Below are 20,456 nucleotides of genomic sequence, written 5' to 3' on the forward strand. Positions count from 1 at the left end.
TTTAATCTCTGGATTATCACCCAAATCTTCCTGATATAGTTGTGCCCTAGCTTCTGTGTCTCTAATGACCCACAGACATTATCATCTTTATAACATCAGAGAAAACAGCTCATCAAATCAACGGCAATGCTTTACCCCAACTGATACAATCAGCAACACATTAAGATCAAGCACAACTTGGACACTGACCTCCTGTGGTAGTCTCTAGTCTATCACCCTTAAATCATTTGAATTAAATTGAAATCAAGAAGCAGTCCAGAACATGTCTGCAGTGAACAAAATTTCAATATAGTGTATTTACCATTTAATGGCTCAGACAGAGCGAGGATGCAAGACCCCTGATCTCAGTTAGCTGATGGCTAAACCCCATGACACTGACTGACCTTGGGCTGCAAGACCCCGATTGAGTTCCCTAACCTTCTGAATGGTTGAACTCCACAATGTTCTATTACAGGTTTCCCACGCCCTTTCTTTAAAGATGTTCAAAGTTGGGAACTCAGAAAAATACCCTTGATGACCACCTCTGTCTTTGCAGAGTAGGTCCAAAGACTGGTACAGTCAGGAGATCTGAAAGTGCGGGGGCGGGATTATGGGGGTTCAGGGGTGCCCGCATGGCTACCTTCCCGGCACTTGAGCGATGGCGGCTGGGTGGGGAGCAGGCGTGGTTCTCCTTCCCATGGTGGATCGGAGCCCACTTGTCCTGCTTTCTGATTTGCAGATAAATTGTCTTGGTGGTGTTGACTGAGGATTTAGGTTTCTGGTCTTCTGTCTTCTCATCCTTATAGGCAGATGACAGATCTATTCTTCATTGAGACAGATAATAGAATCTGATTGCTAGACTTTTTTCTTTGTGTCCTTAGTGTCTGACCTCAGTTCAATTAAGGATTTTGTTTTCAGTGGAAAGAACAACTCTTTAACAGCTGAGCCTGGGGGTTTACTTTCGTGTCTGTTCTTGGCATGAGTGGAGGTTGTAGAACTGCTGCTGGAAGCTCTTTGTGTCTAAAGCTTCTCCTTGTGTGATGATGAAACATTTCTTAGTCAGTGGAGTTTAAATTATGACATGATTTAAATTGGAGGGGCACTGTTCCATCAGTGAGCTACACCCCAGGCCCTAAGAAAATGTTTGTACAGAAACAAACACATATTTTAAGAATTAGAATTCACATGATTAGGGTAAATCTTTGGCAAGTGAGACTAAATTAATAACACATTTTTAAAAAGGCTGTTTTCTTCATTAGTATTAAATATAATAATATTTCTATATTATTCTATTTACTTCCCCCCTTAACCTGCTACAGGTTTACTTATCAAATCAGTTAATATTACTCTTACATATGATTAACATGAAAATTGTAAATTTGTGTTGCGCTTAATTGAACAATTATTTAAATATTGCTTTTATTTGTGTGTATTTGGTGCTGGACCTTATGCATATTGAGCACATTCTATACCACTGAGCTGCATCCCAGCCCCGAAAATGTTTTTATTTGTCTGTCCTGTGGTACTGAGAATTGAACCCAGGGAGCACTGAGCTACATCCCCAGTACTTTTTAAATTAAAAAGCAGCACTAGGGATTGAACCAAAGCCTTTACATAGCAACATCCCAGCTGTTTTTATTTTTATTTTTTATTTTGAGAGAGCACCTCACTAAGTCACCCAAACTGGGATCCTTCTGCTTACGATCCTTCTGCTTCAGCCTCCCAAAATGTCTGGCTTGTTTTATTTTTGAGGCAGGGTCTCACTACTGGTAAGTTGCCACCATACCTGGCCTGACAGTATTTTTGTTTTCACGGTATTTCAAGGTAAAACTTTGACCGATATTAAACTGTTAACTAATGAATAATCATTGTATAGCCGTGTGTGTTTGTGTGTGTGTGTGTGTGTGTGTGTATAAATAAAATGTGTGTGTATATATATTTTTTTTTCAGACAGAGTCCTGCTATATATATAGTTCAGGATGGTCTTGAACTCACTGTGTCATTCAGGCTGGCCTCAAATTTTGGGTAATCTTCCTGCCTTGGCCTCTTTAGTGCTGGAATTATAGGCATGTGCCACCATGCCTGGCTTTGTATACCTATATTTTTAAGACAGAATACTGAAATGTTAGTTATTAGGCATAGCTTTTAAATTTTTTTAAGTTCTAAAAAGATGCAACTTTTGGCTAGGGATTTACCCCAATGGAACTGTGCCTGCCTCACAAGTGCAAGGTCTTGAGTTTGATCCCTGGTGCTGTAAAAAAAAAAATCAATTTCTTTAGCTACTTTTAGTGAATATGCTTTCCACTTTGTGAAAGTATAAAAGGAATACATGTGACTCAAAAAAGTTGTGTTAGCTGGTTGTGTTAGCTGGGTAGAGCCAGTAGTGGGAGAGCACTCATGGATTTAATCCCCAGGAACATGTACACACACACAAACTCTCATCATATATGCAAAGTGATGGGAAAATTATAAATATTTTTAAAACTTTTAAAGTGCATTACAGTAAAAAACACATGGCTATTAATCTCCATCACAATACTCCCCCTGTTTTGAACACACTTATCCCATCATTTTTGCCACTTTCTGAAGCTATTCTGGAAGTCTTCTTTTGTGAATATCTTTAGTTGTGCTGTTGCCGCTGACTGCATTCAAAACATTTATCTTTCATGATCACTTTGATCTTGGGAAGAACCAGAAGTAACACAGTGTCCGATCCTATGAATAAGTAGATAAAGACACACTGCACTGTTTTTACATGCCTGCCTTTCTCTTGGATGATACTTGGTGGTGGCTTTCACTTTATTTTGTTCACACCTCATAAAAACACTCACTAAAGAGGACTTCCAGAGGCGAGCATAGCTTCAGAAAGTGGCAAGAGCAATGGAAAGTTTGTTTGAAGCGAGGGGTAATATTTTGTGCTAGATTAATGGTAATGTGTCTGATAATTTTTTAAAAAATACACTCACTGTATATTTTGATCACACCTCACATGTGTTCCTGAGCATCTGCTAAAATACAGGTGGTGAGAGACACATCAGTTGTCACTCCCCAGACTCTGTAAAATAGAAGGAAGTACTCTGATTAAAAGTTATAATTACTATGGGTGACAGAAAAAATGTGTTTATATATACTTTTATTTTTCAAAGAAAAGGGGTAGTTTTTTCCTCATGTTTTGGTTTCTAGACCTTCTTATACATAATAATTGAGGAACCAAAAAGCTTCAGATTAAGTGGTTTTTATCCATCAATAGTTTCTGTGTTAGAATTAAAACAACTACTTTTTTATTTAAGATGGAGTCTTGCTACGTTGCCCAGGCTGGCCTTAAACTTGAGATCTTCCTGCCTCTCTCCCAAGAAACTGGTATTATATATAGGTGTACACCACCTTCAGTTTATGAAATATTTTGACTTCATAGATCCTGTGAAAAGGGTCTCCAGCAACTTAGAATTTTTGTGGACTGCACTTTCGTAAAGTGATCTTCCAGAGTCAAAAAAGAAACTGAGAAGTGGCCAGGTGTGGTGGTACATACCTGTAATCCCAGCACTTGAACACTTGGGAGGCTGAGGCAAGAGGATCTCCCTGCCGGGCGTGGTTGTGCACTCCTGTTATCCCAGCACCCGGGAGGCTGAAGCAGGAGGATCGCTGTGAGTTCGAGACCACCTGGGCTACATAGTGAGTTTTAGGTCAGTCTTAGCTACATCGTGAGATCCTGTCTCAAAAACCCCCCAAAAAACCAAAAACCAAAAAAAGAGGATCTTCCTAATTTCAAGGAAAGCCTGGAATACATAGTGGGTTCAAGGCCATCTTGAACTGTACAGTGAGACCCCCGTCTCAAAAACCAAACAAACAAAAAAACCCTAAAGTATAATTTTGGCAAAACTTGTTTATTTTGGTGGTCACTACCTTAGTTTATTCCTTAATCCCTTTCAAAAATGAAAGATTTTCTACTTTCTCCACAGTCCACCTGGATAGCAGAGATTCTGTGAGGAATAATTTTTAGTTCTGTATATGGACTTTACTATGGTTTTGATTTTTTTGAGTGGGGTAGTGCTGGGAGTGGAACCCAGGACCTCAGACATGCTAGCCAAGTGTTCTGCCACTGAGCCACATGCCCAGCCCTCTTTATTTTTTTAAGAGGTGACTCAACAAACAACAGTCCATCACTTATGAAAAGGGCCAAGGTTTATGAGTTTCATTAATGGATAACCAAGTCTCATATCTCAGGCCACATGATCCTATCTTAACTGAGTATTCTGCTGCCTCTAGTAACACTTTTAATGCTGTTTTCCAGAGATTGGACTGAAGGTTTAGAAAAAAAACATTTTTTTAAGATTTTTTAGTTTTTTGCATCTCTTGGAATGGAACCCAGGCCCTTAAGCATTCTGGGCAACTCGATGCTGGGCTACACCTCCAGCCCTTTTGGGGTGTTTTACCAGTAAAGCTGTTGTTGAGTCCCCTGGAAAGTCTCCAAGATTCGGTTATTCACCTTGTAACACCCCTGGGCCAGAAAGTAGCACAACACAGAGTGGTTGCCTAGTTAGGCCCTGAGTTCCATTCCTAACACCTCAAAAAAAGAAAAAGTGGAAGCATAGACTACTTGGCCTTTGTGACAGGCTTGTTTCACTTAGCATAATGTCTTCAAGGCTATCAAGATTTGCATGTTAGGATTTCCTTGCATTCCGCTGTGTATGTAAACCACCCATCTGCTAATGGACATTTGCACTCTCTCTACCTTCAACCTGTCATGACTAGTGCTTCCATGAATAAGTGTGTACAGGTATCTGTTCAAGACCATGTTTTCTCTTCTTTTGTACATATGCCTAGAAGCAGGATTCTAGGTCAAGTAGCAATTCTGTTGGATTTTTTTGAGGTACTGCCATCTGTACCCCTTCTTATTTTTTATTTATTTATTTTATTTATTTTTTGAGTCAGGGTCTCACTTTGTAGTTGAGACTGACCTAGAACTCATTATGTAGCCCAGCCCGGTCTCGAACTCACAGTGATTCTCCTGCCTCAGCCTCCAGAGTGCTTGGATTACAGGCATGAACCACCATGGCTTGTACCCCCTTTTAAAACTAAGAAATAGGATGACACCCAAGTCTGGGTCCCCTGAGGAGAGGGCTCTGCAGGGCTCTGTCAGGAAATTATTGAAAGCAGACTTCCAGAAGGATGGCAGAGTAGTGAGCAGCAGAGAAAGAGCCTCTCTGAGGCAGGCGGCGGACCTACTGATCTAAATCCTCAGCCCCTAAAGAGCCTCTCTGAAATTTGGTGTCCAGACACTGGAAGATAGCAGTGTAAGGAAGGGAAGGAAGGAAATGGGTCCCCATGACCCAGGAAGGATCTGAAGTGAGAATTGGGACCCACCTGGAAAGCAAAGAGAGACTTCAACAAGGGAGGTATCAAGTGGTGCATTCTCCCTGAGCCCTAACTCACTGCATAGGAAGGGTGACTTGAACCTACAGACCCATGGTGACCATTGGCAACCCTAAAAGCCTCCACAGAGAAATGCACCAGTGGAATGGAGCAGTGGATGCAGCAGACTGCAATGGCTGATGAATTATTCAGGTTCAGACATCCTCCAGAAGAGGGCAGTTGGCTGGTAACCATCTTGGAGAGGGGCCACCTGAGCTCAGAACTCAGAGCAATGTCAGGCCAGCTCCATCTAGTGGCTCCCCATGTCACAGGGAGGCTGCCAAGTTCCAGTCAGCCAGCAGGGAGCTGAGTTCAAGCTGGCAGGAGGTACAACAAATCTGCTGTAGGCTCAACAAATCTGGTTCCAGCCTCACAGCCTGAATTTCAGTGGAACTAAAGATGTAGGCCTGCTGGGATTATCTACTATTTCACCACAAACCTATGGCTGGCTTGCTGGATTAATTAACTTGGATCTGGGCATTGTGTACGAGTGACAGTAGACTTTTTTTCCTTTTCTTTAAATAGCTTTTGTTTTTTGTTTGTTTGTTTTTTCCTGATTGTTGTTTTTATATGAGTGCAAACACAATTTCTAGTTTTTGTTGTTGTTCTGTTTTGGTTTTTTTTTTTTTTTTTTTTTTTTTTTTTTTTTTTTTTTTTTTTATTGGTACCAGGGATCGAAATTGGGTCCTAGCGCTTGTGAGGCAGGCGACCAAACCACTGAGCCAAATCCCCGGCCCTCTTGTTCTTTTCTTGTCTTTATTTCTTCCTTCTCTTTCCCTCCTGTCTTCTTCACCAGTTTCCCAAAATTTGTGTGATCTTCCTTTGTTGTCCAGCCTTCTAATCTCTTCCTCTTCTTCTGTTTCTCTACCCCTCCAACCTCTATTAAATTTCCTCTCCTGAGGGTAAAACCAGCATATAAGGCCTTATTTACAGCACATAATTTTCTGGTTTGTTATATAACCACATATCTAGTTCATACAGGTAAAGGTGGCAAATTAATAGTTACCACAGTTTTTCATTTTCCAGGCTTTGTTAGATGCTGTTGTTATTGCTGATTGTACTACTTTAGCCAAGGTGACATAATTGTGCTAATCAGTTGTTCTTCCTGGTATACCAAGACTGAGATTGCCTATGGGTCTAAAAAATACTATAGGCCAGTGCCAAAGAACTAGGGGCTGGGCCAGGTAGGCAGCAACTTCTCATCACCAATAAATTGAAGAGGTAGGATCCTGCAACAAACTCAATATCCAAAAGCCAGCTACAACTGGAAGACATCTGAGAAGTAGTCATTTTCTAAGGGTTCTAAGTACTGAAATAAAGCTGTTGCCATAAGCAATTTACAAGTATCAACCTAGTAGTTAAACTGAAAAAAAGAAAAAATAAGAAGACACTTAAACAAGATGCAACCCAGACTTTCATCTCACCAAAGGTAAATCCAGGGAGCAGTGAAGTGGAACAATCACGTGCACACACAAATGACATGACATAAAAAAAAAAAAAAAAACTGTTCACAGGACTGAGGATTTAGCTCAGTGGTTCCACTGCGAATTTGATCCCCAGTACCAAACAACAACGACTGTTCACAGAAATAATGGCAGAAAACTTCCCAAATGGGAAAAGAATTTGACATACAGATATGTGAGGCATATAGAATTCCAATTGGCTATGATAAAAAAAATCTATACCAAGGCATGTAATAGTCAAGATATCAGAAATCTAAGAACAGAACAGAATATTAGAAGTTGTTACAGAAAAGAAACAAATCACCTATAAAGGAAAGCCCATCAAAATCACAGCAGACTTCTCAATATGTGCCCTCAAATCAAGGAGAGCTTGGAGTGAAGTATTTCAAGCCCTAAAAGAAAACCCCCAACCCTGATTGAAGTGCCCTGCAAAACTATCTTCAAAATTGATGGAGAAATAAGACACTTTCATGACAGAACACCTGAGGCAATTCATAACACCAAACCAGCACTCTAAATTGTTCTGAAGGATATCTAAAAAGAGGTAACAAAGATTACAACTCCATGAACATCAACAGAATGAATCTACCAGGCAAGGCAAGAAATTACAGAGGAGGAATAAAGGGAGCCAACAGGAAAATAACATAACAAGAATATGTATCAGTTATAACCATCAATGTTAATGGTCTCAATTCACCAGTCAAAAGAAACAGACTGGCAGAATGGATAAAGAAGCAAGATCTAACAATATGCTGCATACAAGAAACACATTTAATTAAAAAAGAAATTCATAGACTGCAAGTCAAAGGGTGGAAAGCAATACACCATGTGAATGGAACCCAGAAAAAAGCAGCTATTCTATTTGCAGACAAAGTGCATTTCAAGCCAAGACTGATTAAGAGAGACAAAGAAGATCACTACATCCCTGTAAAGGGAACAATACAAAAGGAAGATATAAATATATATGCACCAAATATCAGTGCATGCAACTATATAAAACAAATATTAACAGACACAAAAAAATAAGCACTAATACCCCACTGTCATAAATAGATCAACTAGACAAAAAACCAATAGTGAAACATTAGAACTGGACCAAACTTTTGAACAAGTGGTCTTAATAGATGTCTACAGAGTGTTTCACCCCACATCAGAATCCACATTCTTCTCAGTTGCACATGGGATGTTCTCCAAAATAGACCATATATTTGCTCATAGACCATGCTTAAGTAAATGCAAAGGAATTGCTAGGGGTGGTAGTGCATGTCTGTAATCCCAGCACTCAGGAAGCTGAGATAAGAGGATTGCTGTGAGTTCAAGGCCAGTGTGGGGTACAAAGTGAGTTCAAGGCCAGTCTGAACTACATAGCAAAACCCTGTCTCAAAAAACAAAACAAAAAAATGCAGGGCTGGGGATTTATCCTAGTGGTTCCACTACCTATCTCACAAGTGCAAGGTCCCCAGTACCTAAAAAAAGAAAAAAAGCAAAGGAATTGGAATTATCCCATGCATGTTATTATCAGACCATAGTGCAACGAAGTTGGAAATCAACGGTAGAAGAAACCACAAGAACTCCATAAACACATGGAAATTAAATAACACCCTTCTGAACAAACAGTAGGTCACAGATGAAATTAAAGAAGAAATTACACAGTTTTTAAAATTAAATGATAATGGCAATACAGCATACTAGAACTTATGGGACACAATGAAAGCAGACCTATGAGGGGAATTTATAGCAGTGAATACCCACATCAGAAAAACAGTGAGCTCAAGTAGCCTAAAGTTGAACCTCAAGTTTCTAGAAAAAGAAGAGCAAGTCAAGCACAAAGGTCATACAAGGGAGGAAATTTTATAATTTCACAGCAGAAATTAATGGAGAGCAAGAAAACAACACAATCAGTGAATCAGAGTGGATTCTTTGAAAGATTAAAAACTAGGATATAATTGGACGAGTTGATGTGAATAATGCTCAGGTAACCAGCTCTGGCACACCGTTTTTTTTTCTCTCCTCTCCCTCCCCCCTTCTCCCTCCCTCTCCTTCAAGGCCACACACAAGCTAGGCAAATGCTTTGTCACTGACCTCGTCCCAGACCTTTACTTGGCTGGCCTGGAACTTCCACTTCTCTTGCCTCAATGCGTCACCAAACCTGGCTTATAAAGGAATTGAGACTGACTTCATTGTAACAATGCCTTGAAAGCCTTCTCGAGAAAACTGACCCAGCTCCTGGCTTACAGGGTGGTGAAGAGGGTCATTCCCTGCAGGACCAGGAATTTTGAGATATTTGGAGGACCAGAAGAGTGCTGAGTGATGAAATATACAAATAGGCAGTGGCTGGTCCATGTATAAAAGAGCTCTGACTCATGGCCTGTCCAGCCAGCCTGAGAATCTACCCTTAGCTACATAAGCAACCAGGAAGCCAGATGGCTTCTTTAGTAACTGTCCTTGAGGCTAGAGTCACTTCTTTAACCATGGCCCCAAGTGGCCAGGATTCCATCAAGAACTGACAACTACTCTAACTTGTGTCCCTGCTTCTAACCTGGGGCCAACCAGCGAGAACGAGATGTGCCTCTCATCTCTCATCGCCTGCTTCCTGTTGCTGCCTATAGCTTCCCGTCTGGCAGCCCCCACTGGCACTCTGCAGCTCTCCCTTTGCCTGCCTCGAGTCGCTATCATGTTGTGGCATCTGCAGGGCTGACCCCACACACACAGCCAGCTCAGGGTGAGCTGCCCCAGCCTTCTCTCTTGGTTGCCTTCATTTGTTCCACGGAGGAATCCTGCAAACTTTTAGAGGGACTTGGTGAAACCGGCGGGCTTTCCTCCTTTGGGGTAGCAGGTAACAGGCTTCTAAAAGTCCGCTATTTTTCAGCAGGACGTGGTATACACACCTATAATCCCAGCTCATGAGAGGCTGAAGCAGGGAGATCACTGCAAGTTCGAGTCCATCCTGGGCTACATAGTGAGTTCAAGGCCAATCTGAACTACATAGTGAGACCCTAAAGGCCAGTAATTTTCATTTGCATTTGTGGCCTTGGTAGCTGGTCTGTACTTCACAGTTCTGTGTTTGCAAACGAAACATAAGGAGGCTGAGCAGATGAACACTCTTGCTGTACCCATAGAAATTATCAAATTGAGTCTAGCCCTTTTGTTTGTTTGTTTCAGGTACCAGGGATTGAACTCAGGTCCTTGTGCTTGCAAGGCAGGCGGCAGAACCACTGAGCTAAATCCCGGGCCTGAGACTAGCCCTTTTAATCTACCTACTTATCATGCTGGAGAACTGGACTTAGGGCCTTGTACATGCTAAGTACGCGCTCTGCTACTCAGCTTTACCCCAGCCCTTTTAAAAAATTTGGTTTTTGTTTTGCATTGGTGGTGGGGGTTGAACCCAGGGCTTTACACATGCTGAGCACCCACACTGCCAGTGAACTGTAGCTACAGCCCTGCAGTTTGGTATTCTGACCACTGTGTCCTTTCTTGCTTTTCGTTGCCTTTGAGCTGGCTTTGAGTGCTTGGTGTTTGGGTGGAAGCCCGGGCCTCACACACGCAGGCGCGCTCTGCCATGGAGCTGTACTTCCATCCTAAGTCGACTTTTTTGCCGCCTGTAGGATAGGACATACAATACTTGTCTTTCTGTGTCTGATTTGTTTCACTTTACAGTTATCCTCTAATTTCACCCACTTTACTGAAAAAAAGATAAAGAGTATCATTCATTCATCCATTGATGGGCACCTAGGTTATTCCGCGTCGTGTTGTAGCTGTTGTGAATAGTGCTGCAGGAAACATGGGTGTCCAGGTGTCTCTTGTGTGCCGATCTCATCTCCCTTGGATAAATACCCAGAAGTGGGTAGCTGGATCTTACAGTAGTTCTGTTCTTAGGGTTGTTTTTTGTTTGTTTGTTTGTTTTTTACCTGTACTGGTAATTGAACTCAGGACCTTGCACTTGCCAGGCAGGTACAGCACCACTGAGCTATACCCCCGGCCCTGTTTATGTTTTTGAGGCTTCTCCATTCTGCCCTCCATGGTGGCCATATTACTTTGAGTTGTGTGGAAAAAGTTTTTAACTTAATCTGCATTTGGCTTTTGTCCAGTCAGTTCTTTATGATGGATTATTTAAGTTGGCTTATGTGTCATGGAAATCTTTTGTGTAATTGTCAAATTGTGTATGTGTTTGTGTGTGTGCGTGTGTGTGTGTGTGTGTGTGTGTGTGTAGTTGTAGAGATTGAACCCAGGTCCACTGAGCTATATTTCTAGCCACCACCCCCTCTTTATACGTTATTTTTTAAATTATGAGATAAACCGGGTGTGGTGACACACACCTGTAATCCCAGCACTCAGGAGGCTGAGGAAAGAGGATCACTGTGAGTTCGAGACCAACCTGGGCTACAGAGTGAGTTCCAGGTCAGTCGCAACTACATAGTGAGACCCTGTCTCAAAAAACCAAAAATAAATACATATGAAATAAAATCTTACTAAATTGCCCAGTCTGGGCTCAAACTCATCATCTTCCTGTCTTAGCCTCACAGAGTTCTGGGATTACAGGCGTGCACCACCATGCTGGGCTAAGTACATTCTTCATAATCATTTTACAGAAGGTATACATTAACTATTTTTCTTACCTGCCCTTTGAAGCCACATGACCTGGTAGAGGGAACTCACCTGCTCCTTCCTACATATCACTAACTGGTTCTATGGCCTCAAAAAATTACCCTAAACTACACTTTGCCTGCCTGCTCAGCATTGTTGGGTAGAATAACAGAAATCATAAAGCTCACTAAAGAAATGAGTTGTCTTTGTTGTTGAAAGGAGGGAATGAGTGTGATAGTAGTCATGATAATATTAAGACAAATTTCCTAAAAACTTTTAGATATGCTTTATTTATTTATTATTTTTGGTACTGGGGATCAAACTCAGGTCCTTGTGCTTGCGAGGCAGGCGGTGGAACCACTGAGCTAAACCCTGGGCCCTTTAGATATGCTTTTTATTAACTGAATTTGTTCTTACAGTAAAGTTACTAAGGTAGGTATGTCAGTCAGACTGTGCAGGACTGGCCAGGGGGGCACCGAGGGACCCGGCAGTCTCTGGACTGAGGAAAACACCAGCGCCTGCTCTCCGGGTTCTGTGTCAAAGGGGAGAGCAAGGACCCAGGCTGAGCACTGCTGGAGCTGGCTAGGCAGGGCGCTGGGGACCTCAGCGGCTCCTGCCAGCCTTCTCCCTCCTCCCTAGGGGGCACACACTGGTGTCCCTGCATGCTGAACCACCTCCCCCTGTCTTCTTCCAGGCTGCCAACGTGCTGCACCTGTGAGCCAGAGGAGAGTTGGAGCTCTGCTGCCAGTACCATGGACACCACGGTCAGTGCTGGGTTCTTTCAGAGGAGTGGCTCGGGAGGGAGGGCAAGGCGAGGGCCAGCTTGTTCCTTGAATGTGTGTGGTCTGTGCTGGTCAGCCTAGCGCTACCTGACAGCTCTGCAGTGTGACAGCTCCAGAGTCCACAGAATCCCATTGTCTGAGTCCCTGACGGTGTCGCACCCCTGCACCAGGAAGGGTCTTGGGTGAGGGTATGGAGTCACCTTCTGGCAGGATGGCAGGGCTGTGGTTTTTAGCCTGGAAGCTGGAGGGGAAGATGTGTGGTTTGGGGGCTGCCGGGCACCTGAGCAGCAGAGATATCAGGAGCTCCCATGCACTCCTGCCATGGAGAGCAGCATCCGTCCAGGCCTCTGTCCCTCCCCTCCCACCACAGCTGCTTCCGTGCCTTTGTTCTTGAGGTGCATGCCACTCAGAAGCAGCACTGCCACACCTTCCTCGCAGAGCAGTTGGGGACAGAGGGAGGCCCTTTCCCTCAGGTGGCCCAGCCTCTCTGTGTGTGGCGTGGTGGGGAGCATGATTGCACTCACCTTCAGGGTGAGAAAGAAAGGCCCTGAGATTAGGCTGCTGGCCTAGGTCCCATGGAGTTGGCTTCCTGCTGCTCAGGAGCAGTTTTCTCTAATGTTTTTCCCCATCAGAACTGTTGTCCTAAACTGGACACAGCAAGGTGGCACACACCTGTGATCCCAGCACCAAGGAGGCCGAGGCAAGATGATCACAAGTCTAGGCTATATAGCAAGAACCTGTCTCAAAACAAAACAAAAATGCAATTTTCATTGTATCATAGATATTACAGCTTTCTTATATTTTTATATTTATATGTCTTATATTTGTCTATAATTTTAATAAAGTTTTGTAAAATACGTATAACATAAGAGTCACCATTTTGAGCTGGGGGTGCAGCTCAGTGGTAAAGCATTTGCCTAGCATGTGTGAGGCCCTGGATTCCATCCCCAGTGCTGCCCCCCAAAAAAGAAAGGAAAAAAGAGAAAAGATTTACTACTTACCCACTTTGAAGTACAAAATCCAAGGGCTTTAAATGCATGCGTGTGGTCAAAGGCATAGGTGTCACTACATTCCTCAGAGCTTTTCATCTGGCTCAGCTGAAACTGTCCCCTGCCATTCGGCAATGCCACTCCACTTCCTGTCTCCGTGGAATTGCCCTGGTGGGCCTCATGTAAGTCAGTATTTGTTATTCTGTGGCTGGCTTATTTTACTCAGCATACTGTTCTCAAGGTTCATCCACGTGATAGCTCGCTCACTTGCTCTGCCTTTCTCCTTTACTATTTGGATAAAATAGAGTGAGAGTGTTTCATTTTTGCTGTTGTTGGGTGCTCTTTGCCAGGTTTGGGTACCAAGGTGAATTACTCCAGTTTATCAAACACATTGGGAAAAACCCATATTGGGTGGTTTCCATCTTTTTCTCTGCATTGTAATTGATTTTGTATTATGAGAATTATTGTTGCCTCTTTTATATCAGTTTTATGATGTGTCCAGAAAAATTTCCTGTCTTGTTTCTCTCAATATATTTTCCCCTGTGATCTAAAAAGACACATATGTGCGCACCTGGCAAGTGCAAGGTCCTGAGTGTGATCCCTGGAACCGAAGGAGAAAAAAGTTCTACCTAAAAAGACAAATAACTATCAAATCTTTCTTCTTCTGAGGTGTTCACTTCAACTTTTTGTCACTAGAAGATCAAATAAGGGCCTAGGTTCACACTCAGCCTCTCCAAAGCATGCTTCACTCTCGGAATGAAATACTCCCCAGCTCCAGGGCCACTTCCGGTGGGGTGGTCTGTGCTGTCCATGCATGGCCTCTGCTTTCCCATTGGCGTCTGCTGAACCCTTCTGGACCTCTCCTCCTCTCTCACTGGCATCCTTCTCTTTCCTTCCAGCCACCTTTTGTTCTTTTTATTTTATGTGGAAAAAAAGATCCCTGAACTTGTGTTGCATAATGGTGTACAGCCCAGCTGGGGCAGTTGCAGCTCCACATCCCAGCTTTGGAAACCTGCCTGCCGACCCTGCACTGGAAGGAAGTTCTGGGGCGAAGACCTAGGGCTGCTGGAGCGAAGAAGCACCAACTGCATGGCTTTAAAAACAGGGACTTAGGTTGGGGCCTGAGGCCTGATGTCAGGGCATCAGCCTGAGGCTCTGTGGGAGGTCTGTTCCCTGTGTCTTCCCTTTGGGCTTGGTGCCTCCTGGCCTGGAATGTGTCACTCTTGTTTCAGCTGTCTTCTCGTGGCATTGCCCTAGGTGCCCCTGAGCGTAGAGCTCCCTCTCCTCTCTTACATGGATGCCAGCCGTAGGATTTAGGACTTGTTCTAATGAAGTTAAGGTTCTTAACTTGATTACATCTGCAAAGACACTTTTCAAAGAAGATCCCATTTATGGGTACTTTGGGTTAGGACTTGCATCTTTTTGGGGGTGCACAACTCAACCCATAACACTGCCCCAGTCCGACCAGCTGTGTCCATGGGGCAGAAATGAGTATGTCCGAGTTGCTCAGCTGTGCCCTGTGCCTCATGTAGGAATTGTAATGATTGGATACAGTAGAACTTTTACATGGTTTCTCCTTTTTGGGTAATTTTGAGGAAGTAAAGGCTGAAGAGCAATGTACATACCATTTTATTCTTTTACTTATTTATATATATTTTTGTACATATATAAACATATGCTAAACACAGGTTCTACCACCAAGCTACATCCCCAGTGTTTTGGTTTCTTTCTTTCTTTCTTTCTTTTTTCATTTTGGTACCAGGGATAGAACTCAGGACCTTGCATTTGCGAGGCAGGCAGTGGCACTACTGAGCTAAATCCCTGTCTATCCCCAGTATTTTGTTTAGTTAAAACTATTTACCCTGTAAAAATAATCCTCTGAAAGTTTTTTGGTTCCTCTAGTGTAAATTATTAAAGACTTAGAAGACAAAAGGACCTTTTCCCTACATGTTCATCTTCGTCCTTCTCTCACAGCCCCATGTGAGTGTTTGACATGTGTCTGTGTGGATCTTAGAAGCCCTGTCTTCCAAGCCCCGTATTTCCCTCGGCACCTGGAGCTGCTGCTGCTCCCTCTACTCACTTTGCTTGCTGACCATCCAGCCCCAGATGTGGTCAGGGGGCCAGAAATGCTCCCCCTGCTCCCCCAGCTTCTGCCTGGAACTGAGCAGGGGCTTCAGGTGCCACTTAGGGAGATGCTGATGTTGATGCTGAGCGGGAGCTGCCCTTTGGCGCTCTGGAGTTTTAAGGCCACACCCACCAGAAGTAGGCCAAGCTAGTGCAGAGGCAGGTGTTGACCTGTGGTCACCCTCCCCAGTACTTACTGAGACTCTTCTGTTTGCGCAGTCACAGAGGATGGAAAAGAAAGAGCCATTAAGCGCTAGCAGCACAGCTGACAAGGGATCTTGGCAAAAAGCATGTAAATGCAGGGATGGCATTTAAGGGATGATATTTGCTTGACTTTCCTGGACTGACCCACAGACCTGCTTAACCGATGGAAGCTCACCCCAGCCACATGCTTTCGGGAGGTCAAGCAGATCATCTCCTGCAGAACTGGAGCTTCCGGTAGCACTGCTTTAAGCTGGTGCTGCAGCCCAGACTCTGCCCACTGAGCTGTTTTCCAGGGCCCTGGGATCCACAGGATTGGCCTGCCCTTTTGGACCAGTGAGGTTCTTTCAGGGCAGCTCAGCTGCAAGGAGGTCACGTGCTGACCCAGGTTCCCAGCAGCCTCCCTGACTCCTGTTTCATCCTAGGTTGGCAATGGCGCAGGCCTCAGGGATGAGAGCATCGCGAACCTGCTGGTGTTTTCCTTCCTCCATGCCCACAACAACTGTAATTTCCACAAAGAGCTGGAGGCCCTGGGCCAGGAACTCCCTGTTGGAGTTTGCCTGGAGGCAGACCATGATGATGAGCTGCAGACGGATGGTAACAGGGCCAGCCGCCTCCTCTACGGGGGAAGGAGAGAGGGAGGTAAGCACCGGGCATGCCTCCTTAGCCCCAGATCTGAACCTTGTCATCAGTAAGGTACAGAGCCTACGGGCTGGACGGAACCTCTGGTCTCATCTCCACCCTGAAGTTTCAGGGACTGTACATGTCCATGTCCTGGGATTGTTTGGTCTGTACTTGATTGCTTCCTGTGGCTTAGAAAGGTCTTCCCTCAGGAGCCACAGTGTCCCTTCAGATGTTAGTCCTGATCGTCTATGCCAGTACAGAATAGTGTTTTTACCAGATTTCTCAATAGTCTGTACAATCAAAGACTTAGAAACCATTGGTTTGGATTATATAACTCAAAGGTGCCTCAAGCTTGGGTTTGTGTAACCCAGAGACCTAGGGAGTTTTAAAAGGTAGTGGGTGCTGGGGCCCACACCCTCACATTCTGATTTGGTTGAGTCTGGGCATTGCTGGCAAGGTCCTACCGGCAACTTGTAACACAGCCTATGCCACCTTGTGCGGGCCTAGGTGAGGTCCAGGTTTTTCATAGTAATTTTTGCATCCTGTATAGAATCTTTTTTATTTATATATATATATTGATTTGTGAATACCTATATGACAATTAGATATTGAAGTATTCTGCATCTCATTTCTAGATGACCGGCCCTAAATCCAGCTGCTGTTTGGATTTCTCCAAAGCTACACCAAGTATAATTTCCACTAAGAGGTGGGGGCCTGGGCTTAGGCCAGGTCTCTTCTGGAACTGGCTCCGTTGTTACGGGCTGGAGTGCAGCAGAACACATGGTATGAGGTGTGCCAGATAAGAGCGGCTCACCTCTCGGCAGCCAAGAAGTAGGGAGAGATGGAAAGAGCCTGGGAGGAAGGGGCTGGCCACAAGGTGTAGTCACCAAGGTCACACGCCATGACCTAATTCTTCAACGAGGCTCCACCTCCTAAGTTTTTATCACCTCCCAATTGTGCTGTCTAATTACGAAGCCATCAGTGGGTTCATCTACTGCTGAAGTTAGAGCCCTCCTGCTGCACTTGTCTTCCAGAAGCCCCACCTCTGAACACACAAATACCCAGGAAATGTACAGTGGATAGTTGAGTTTGGCTACAATGTATGAAGGCAGTTGAAGAAGTTGTCAAAGGGAATTGGAGCTTAGGGCATAGCATAAACCATAGCGATGAAGAACTTTTTTTGTGTGTGTGGTAAAGAACTGAACTCAGAACCTTGTGCTTGTCAGGCAGGCTCAGCACCACTGAGGTACATCCCCTGGCACAACGAGGAACTTTAGTTTAACACACAGAACCTGGGTCCTCTTCTAGCTGCCTGAGTCAGCATATTTTCTGGGGAAGACTCCCTAGGAGATTCTGACCTTGGTTGGAATCACTTCCCTGAATGCCCACAGTGATTCAGAGGACCTGGCCCCAGGCTTCCCACCTCACCAGCCAGCCTTGGTCTCCTGCCCAGGCCTGCTGCCCACATCTGCACAGAGGTTGCACTGCCCTCTGGTGGTCGTGGGGAGAGCAATAGCTGGTCCTGCCTTTGGCCCCAGTGAATGACGATGTGCCTGACACTCCCCACTACCTTGGTGTACCAAAGACAAAGACTTCCTCTGCCTTTGAATTCAGCCAGCATATCTTTTCCCCAGTCCTAGACTAAATGAAAACACCTGGTCCCCTTTGAGAAGGGCCTCGCAGAAGGCACGGGCAGGGAGGCTCTGGTGTCAGGAACTTCTGCAGCAATGACTGGCCAGAGTCCTCGCCTGCATGTTTCTCGTTCAGTCTCTGCACTGCTCTCTGTCTTTAGGCTGCGGAGCCTGGCTTGGCTTGACCAGTAGCATTTGTGCAAGTGATTATAGGGCTGTACACGTAACCTTCCAGCCCTCTGTTGGCATGTAGATTAAATACCTGCTGAGACTTGGGTGCAAGAGGCAGAACAGAGGCTCTGGCTGCCTGGGCACAGATGAATCCGGTGTGATTGCCAATGTCCCTGAGCAGGTGCCGAAGGGAAGGGAGGACATAAATGTAAGTCACTGGAATAAGGTGGGAAGGCTTTGGTAGATGAGGGGGGCGCAGGGCAGTACTGAGGGAGCTGTGAGGAGGAGGGGTGCTTGTTGCTCTGTAGGGAATCAGGAAAAGGGTTCTGGCTGCAGTGCTGTTGAGCTGGACCTTGGAGGGTGGTACAGTACTGTTCTCTGAGAAGAGAGAATGGCTGTCATGTGGCACACCCAAGGATAGGAAGGCCCAGAGCCAGAAAAGGTACAGTGGATAATTGAATTGGCTAGAATGTGTGAAGGCAGTGAAGTTAAGCAAAGGGAATTAGAGCTTAGGGCGTGACTTGTCACTTAAGCAGAAATGAGCCTCTGGAAGGTTCAAGGTAGAACAGTCATGTAGTATCCAGCTGCAAGTGTCAGGGTGCAGTCCTGTGGCAGAGCATTTGCCTGGCCTCCACAAGGCCTAGATCCCATCCCCAGCATCGCAAAAAAGCAAAAAGCCTACTGAAACTGTAGTACACTGCTGAGCATGGTGGTGTACACCTGTAATCCCTGCACTTGGGAGGCTGAGGCGGGAGAATCTCTGGGAGTTCAAGGCCAGCCTGGGCTCACGGTGGGTTCAAGCACAGCCTGAACTACATAGTGAGACCCTGTGTCAAACAAACGAACAAAATTAAGCTGCAGTGAAATGAGACACCAGAGGATAGGATTTAAGGAGGTCCTCAATACGAAGTCCAAGCAATCACTCTTCTTCCTGCCTCCTGAAGTTGCCCTTGCAGGCTTCAACTTGGGATCCTTTTGCCTCAGCCTCCCAAGCAGCTGGGATTACAAGTGTGCACCGTTGTGCCTTGGCTCCATGCATTAAGTGCTAAGTATCTGCCAGTAAGTCAAAGAGATTGAAGCTTTTCGGAAGGTTATATTTAGGCAGGGGTGACAGGCAGCAGAAATAGGTAAAATATATAGTAAGTGTCCAGGAAAAATAAAGAGGAGAAAGGGCTGAGTGAACGAGGTGAGGCAGGGGCAGGTGGGCGGCACTCAGGCAGCCTGCGGAGAGGAGTAAATGGGAGTCATGGCAAGGTGGAGGCAGAACAGACGGGGCCCGGGGGTGCGGAAGAAGCTTGGGGTCTCAGTGAGAGAGACCGGCCTGGGGAGAAGAGTGTGCTCTGCCACTACCCGCTGAGGTTGGGAGGACACTGCAAGGCCTTGTGCCGAGGGAGTGGTGGAGTAGGACTGAGGCAGCTACCTGCAGCACCTTTGCCGATGGCTCTGGAGCCCAGTGCCCGTTAGGTGCTGGGACATAAACTCGACAGCTGTGAAGGCCACTGCCATACTCATCCCCAGGCCGCGCACTCAGGCCCATTCCTGCCACCCCATGCCACAGCCTGAGGCTCGGAGAGCACAGCTGGGGCAGGCTGTGGAGCTGGTCTTGCTCCAAACTGATTTTAGGAGGGACTACGATGGGATACAGGTGTCAAACAGGGTCATTTTTCTGAATCTTCTTGGTCTCTGCTGCCCTCTGCCTGAATATTCAGATTCTGAAAATCAAGAAGTAATTCACAGTATTGCCTGTCATCTCGCGGAAATTGGGGATGAGTTGGACCGCAGCATCCATCCCGGACTGGTGAGCCAGCTGGCCATGCACTTCAGGAACCCGAGTCTGTCAGAGGAGGTCAGTGACGGGCAGGACTCCCTGGCAGGTCTGGGTGCTTGGGAAGGGCGAGGACTTTCTCCTCTGTTAGTTGAGCCAACAAAGCCTGTCCTCTGTCTCTTGCCAGTGTCTTGTGAGGTGACCCCTTCCTGACACTCCCTCTGGAGCTTTGACAGGAGGCCTGGGAATGAGAGCATGGAGTTAGCTGAGATTTAGGAAACTTGCATCATAGTCGGGATCCAGAGCTTAAGGATAAAAGTCTCCAGAAAGACGAGTGGAGTGTATCTGACTCTTCCAGAAATAACTTATTCTTCTGTTCTGGGGGGTCAGAGACACCAGCAGAGAACTTTTTTTTTTAATTAATTTTATTGAGTTTATTGGTACATTTTAGGGATACAGTACAGTTACATAGAGTTAGCTGAGATAGGAAACTTGCATCATAGTCGGGATCCAGAGCTTAAGGATAAAAGTCTCCAGAAAGACGAGTGGAGTGTATCTGACTCTTCCAGAAATAACTTATTCTTCTGTTCTGGGGGGTCAGAGACACCAGCAGAGAACTTTTTTTTTTAATTAATTTTATTGAGTTTATTGGTACATTTTAGGGATACAGTACAGTTACATTCATTGTTGGGATCTTGTACCTCTACATGACAAGTCTTGATTCTCATTTT

At 45.0% G+C, this 20,456-nt stretch overlaps 1 protein-coding gene across 3 annotated transcripts in view; it reads left to right on the forward strand.

Annotated features, from left to right (window-relative positions):
- Bid (BH3 interacting domain death agonist) overlaps positions 1–20,456 on the forward strand; it is a 42,008-nt gene that overhangs the window by 15,890 nt on the left and 5,662 nt on the right. For all 3 annotated transcript variants that reach the window (XM_010630366.1, XM_010630365.1, XM_010630364.1), the window contains exons 2-4: positions 12,133–12,202; positions 15,960–16,176; positions 19,670–19,806. In XM_010630366.1, the coding sequence (XP_010628668.1) occupies positions 12,191–12,202; positions 15,960–16,176; positions 19,670–19,806 (366 nt within the window). In that variant the 5' untranslated portion in view covers positions 12,133–12,190. The remainder of the gene's footprint in view (positions 1–12,132; positions 12,203–15,959; positions 16,177–19,669; positions 19,807–20,456) is intronic.

The sequence above is a fragment of the Fukomys damarensis genome, unplaced genomic scaffold, assembly GCF_012274545.1.
Source record: "Fukomys damarensis isolate Sample0158 unplaced genomic scaffold, DMR_v1.0_HiC HiC_scaffold_5, whole genome shotgun sequence".
Lineage (NCBI taxonomy): Eukaryota > Metazoa > Chordata > Mammalia > Rodentia > Bathyergidae > Fukomys > Fukomys damarensis.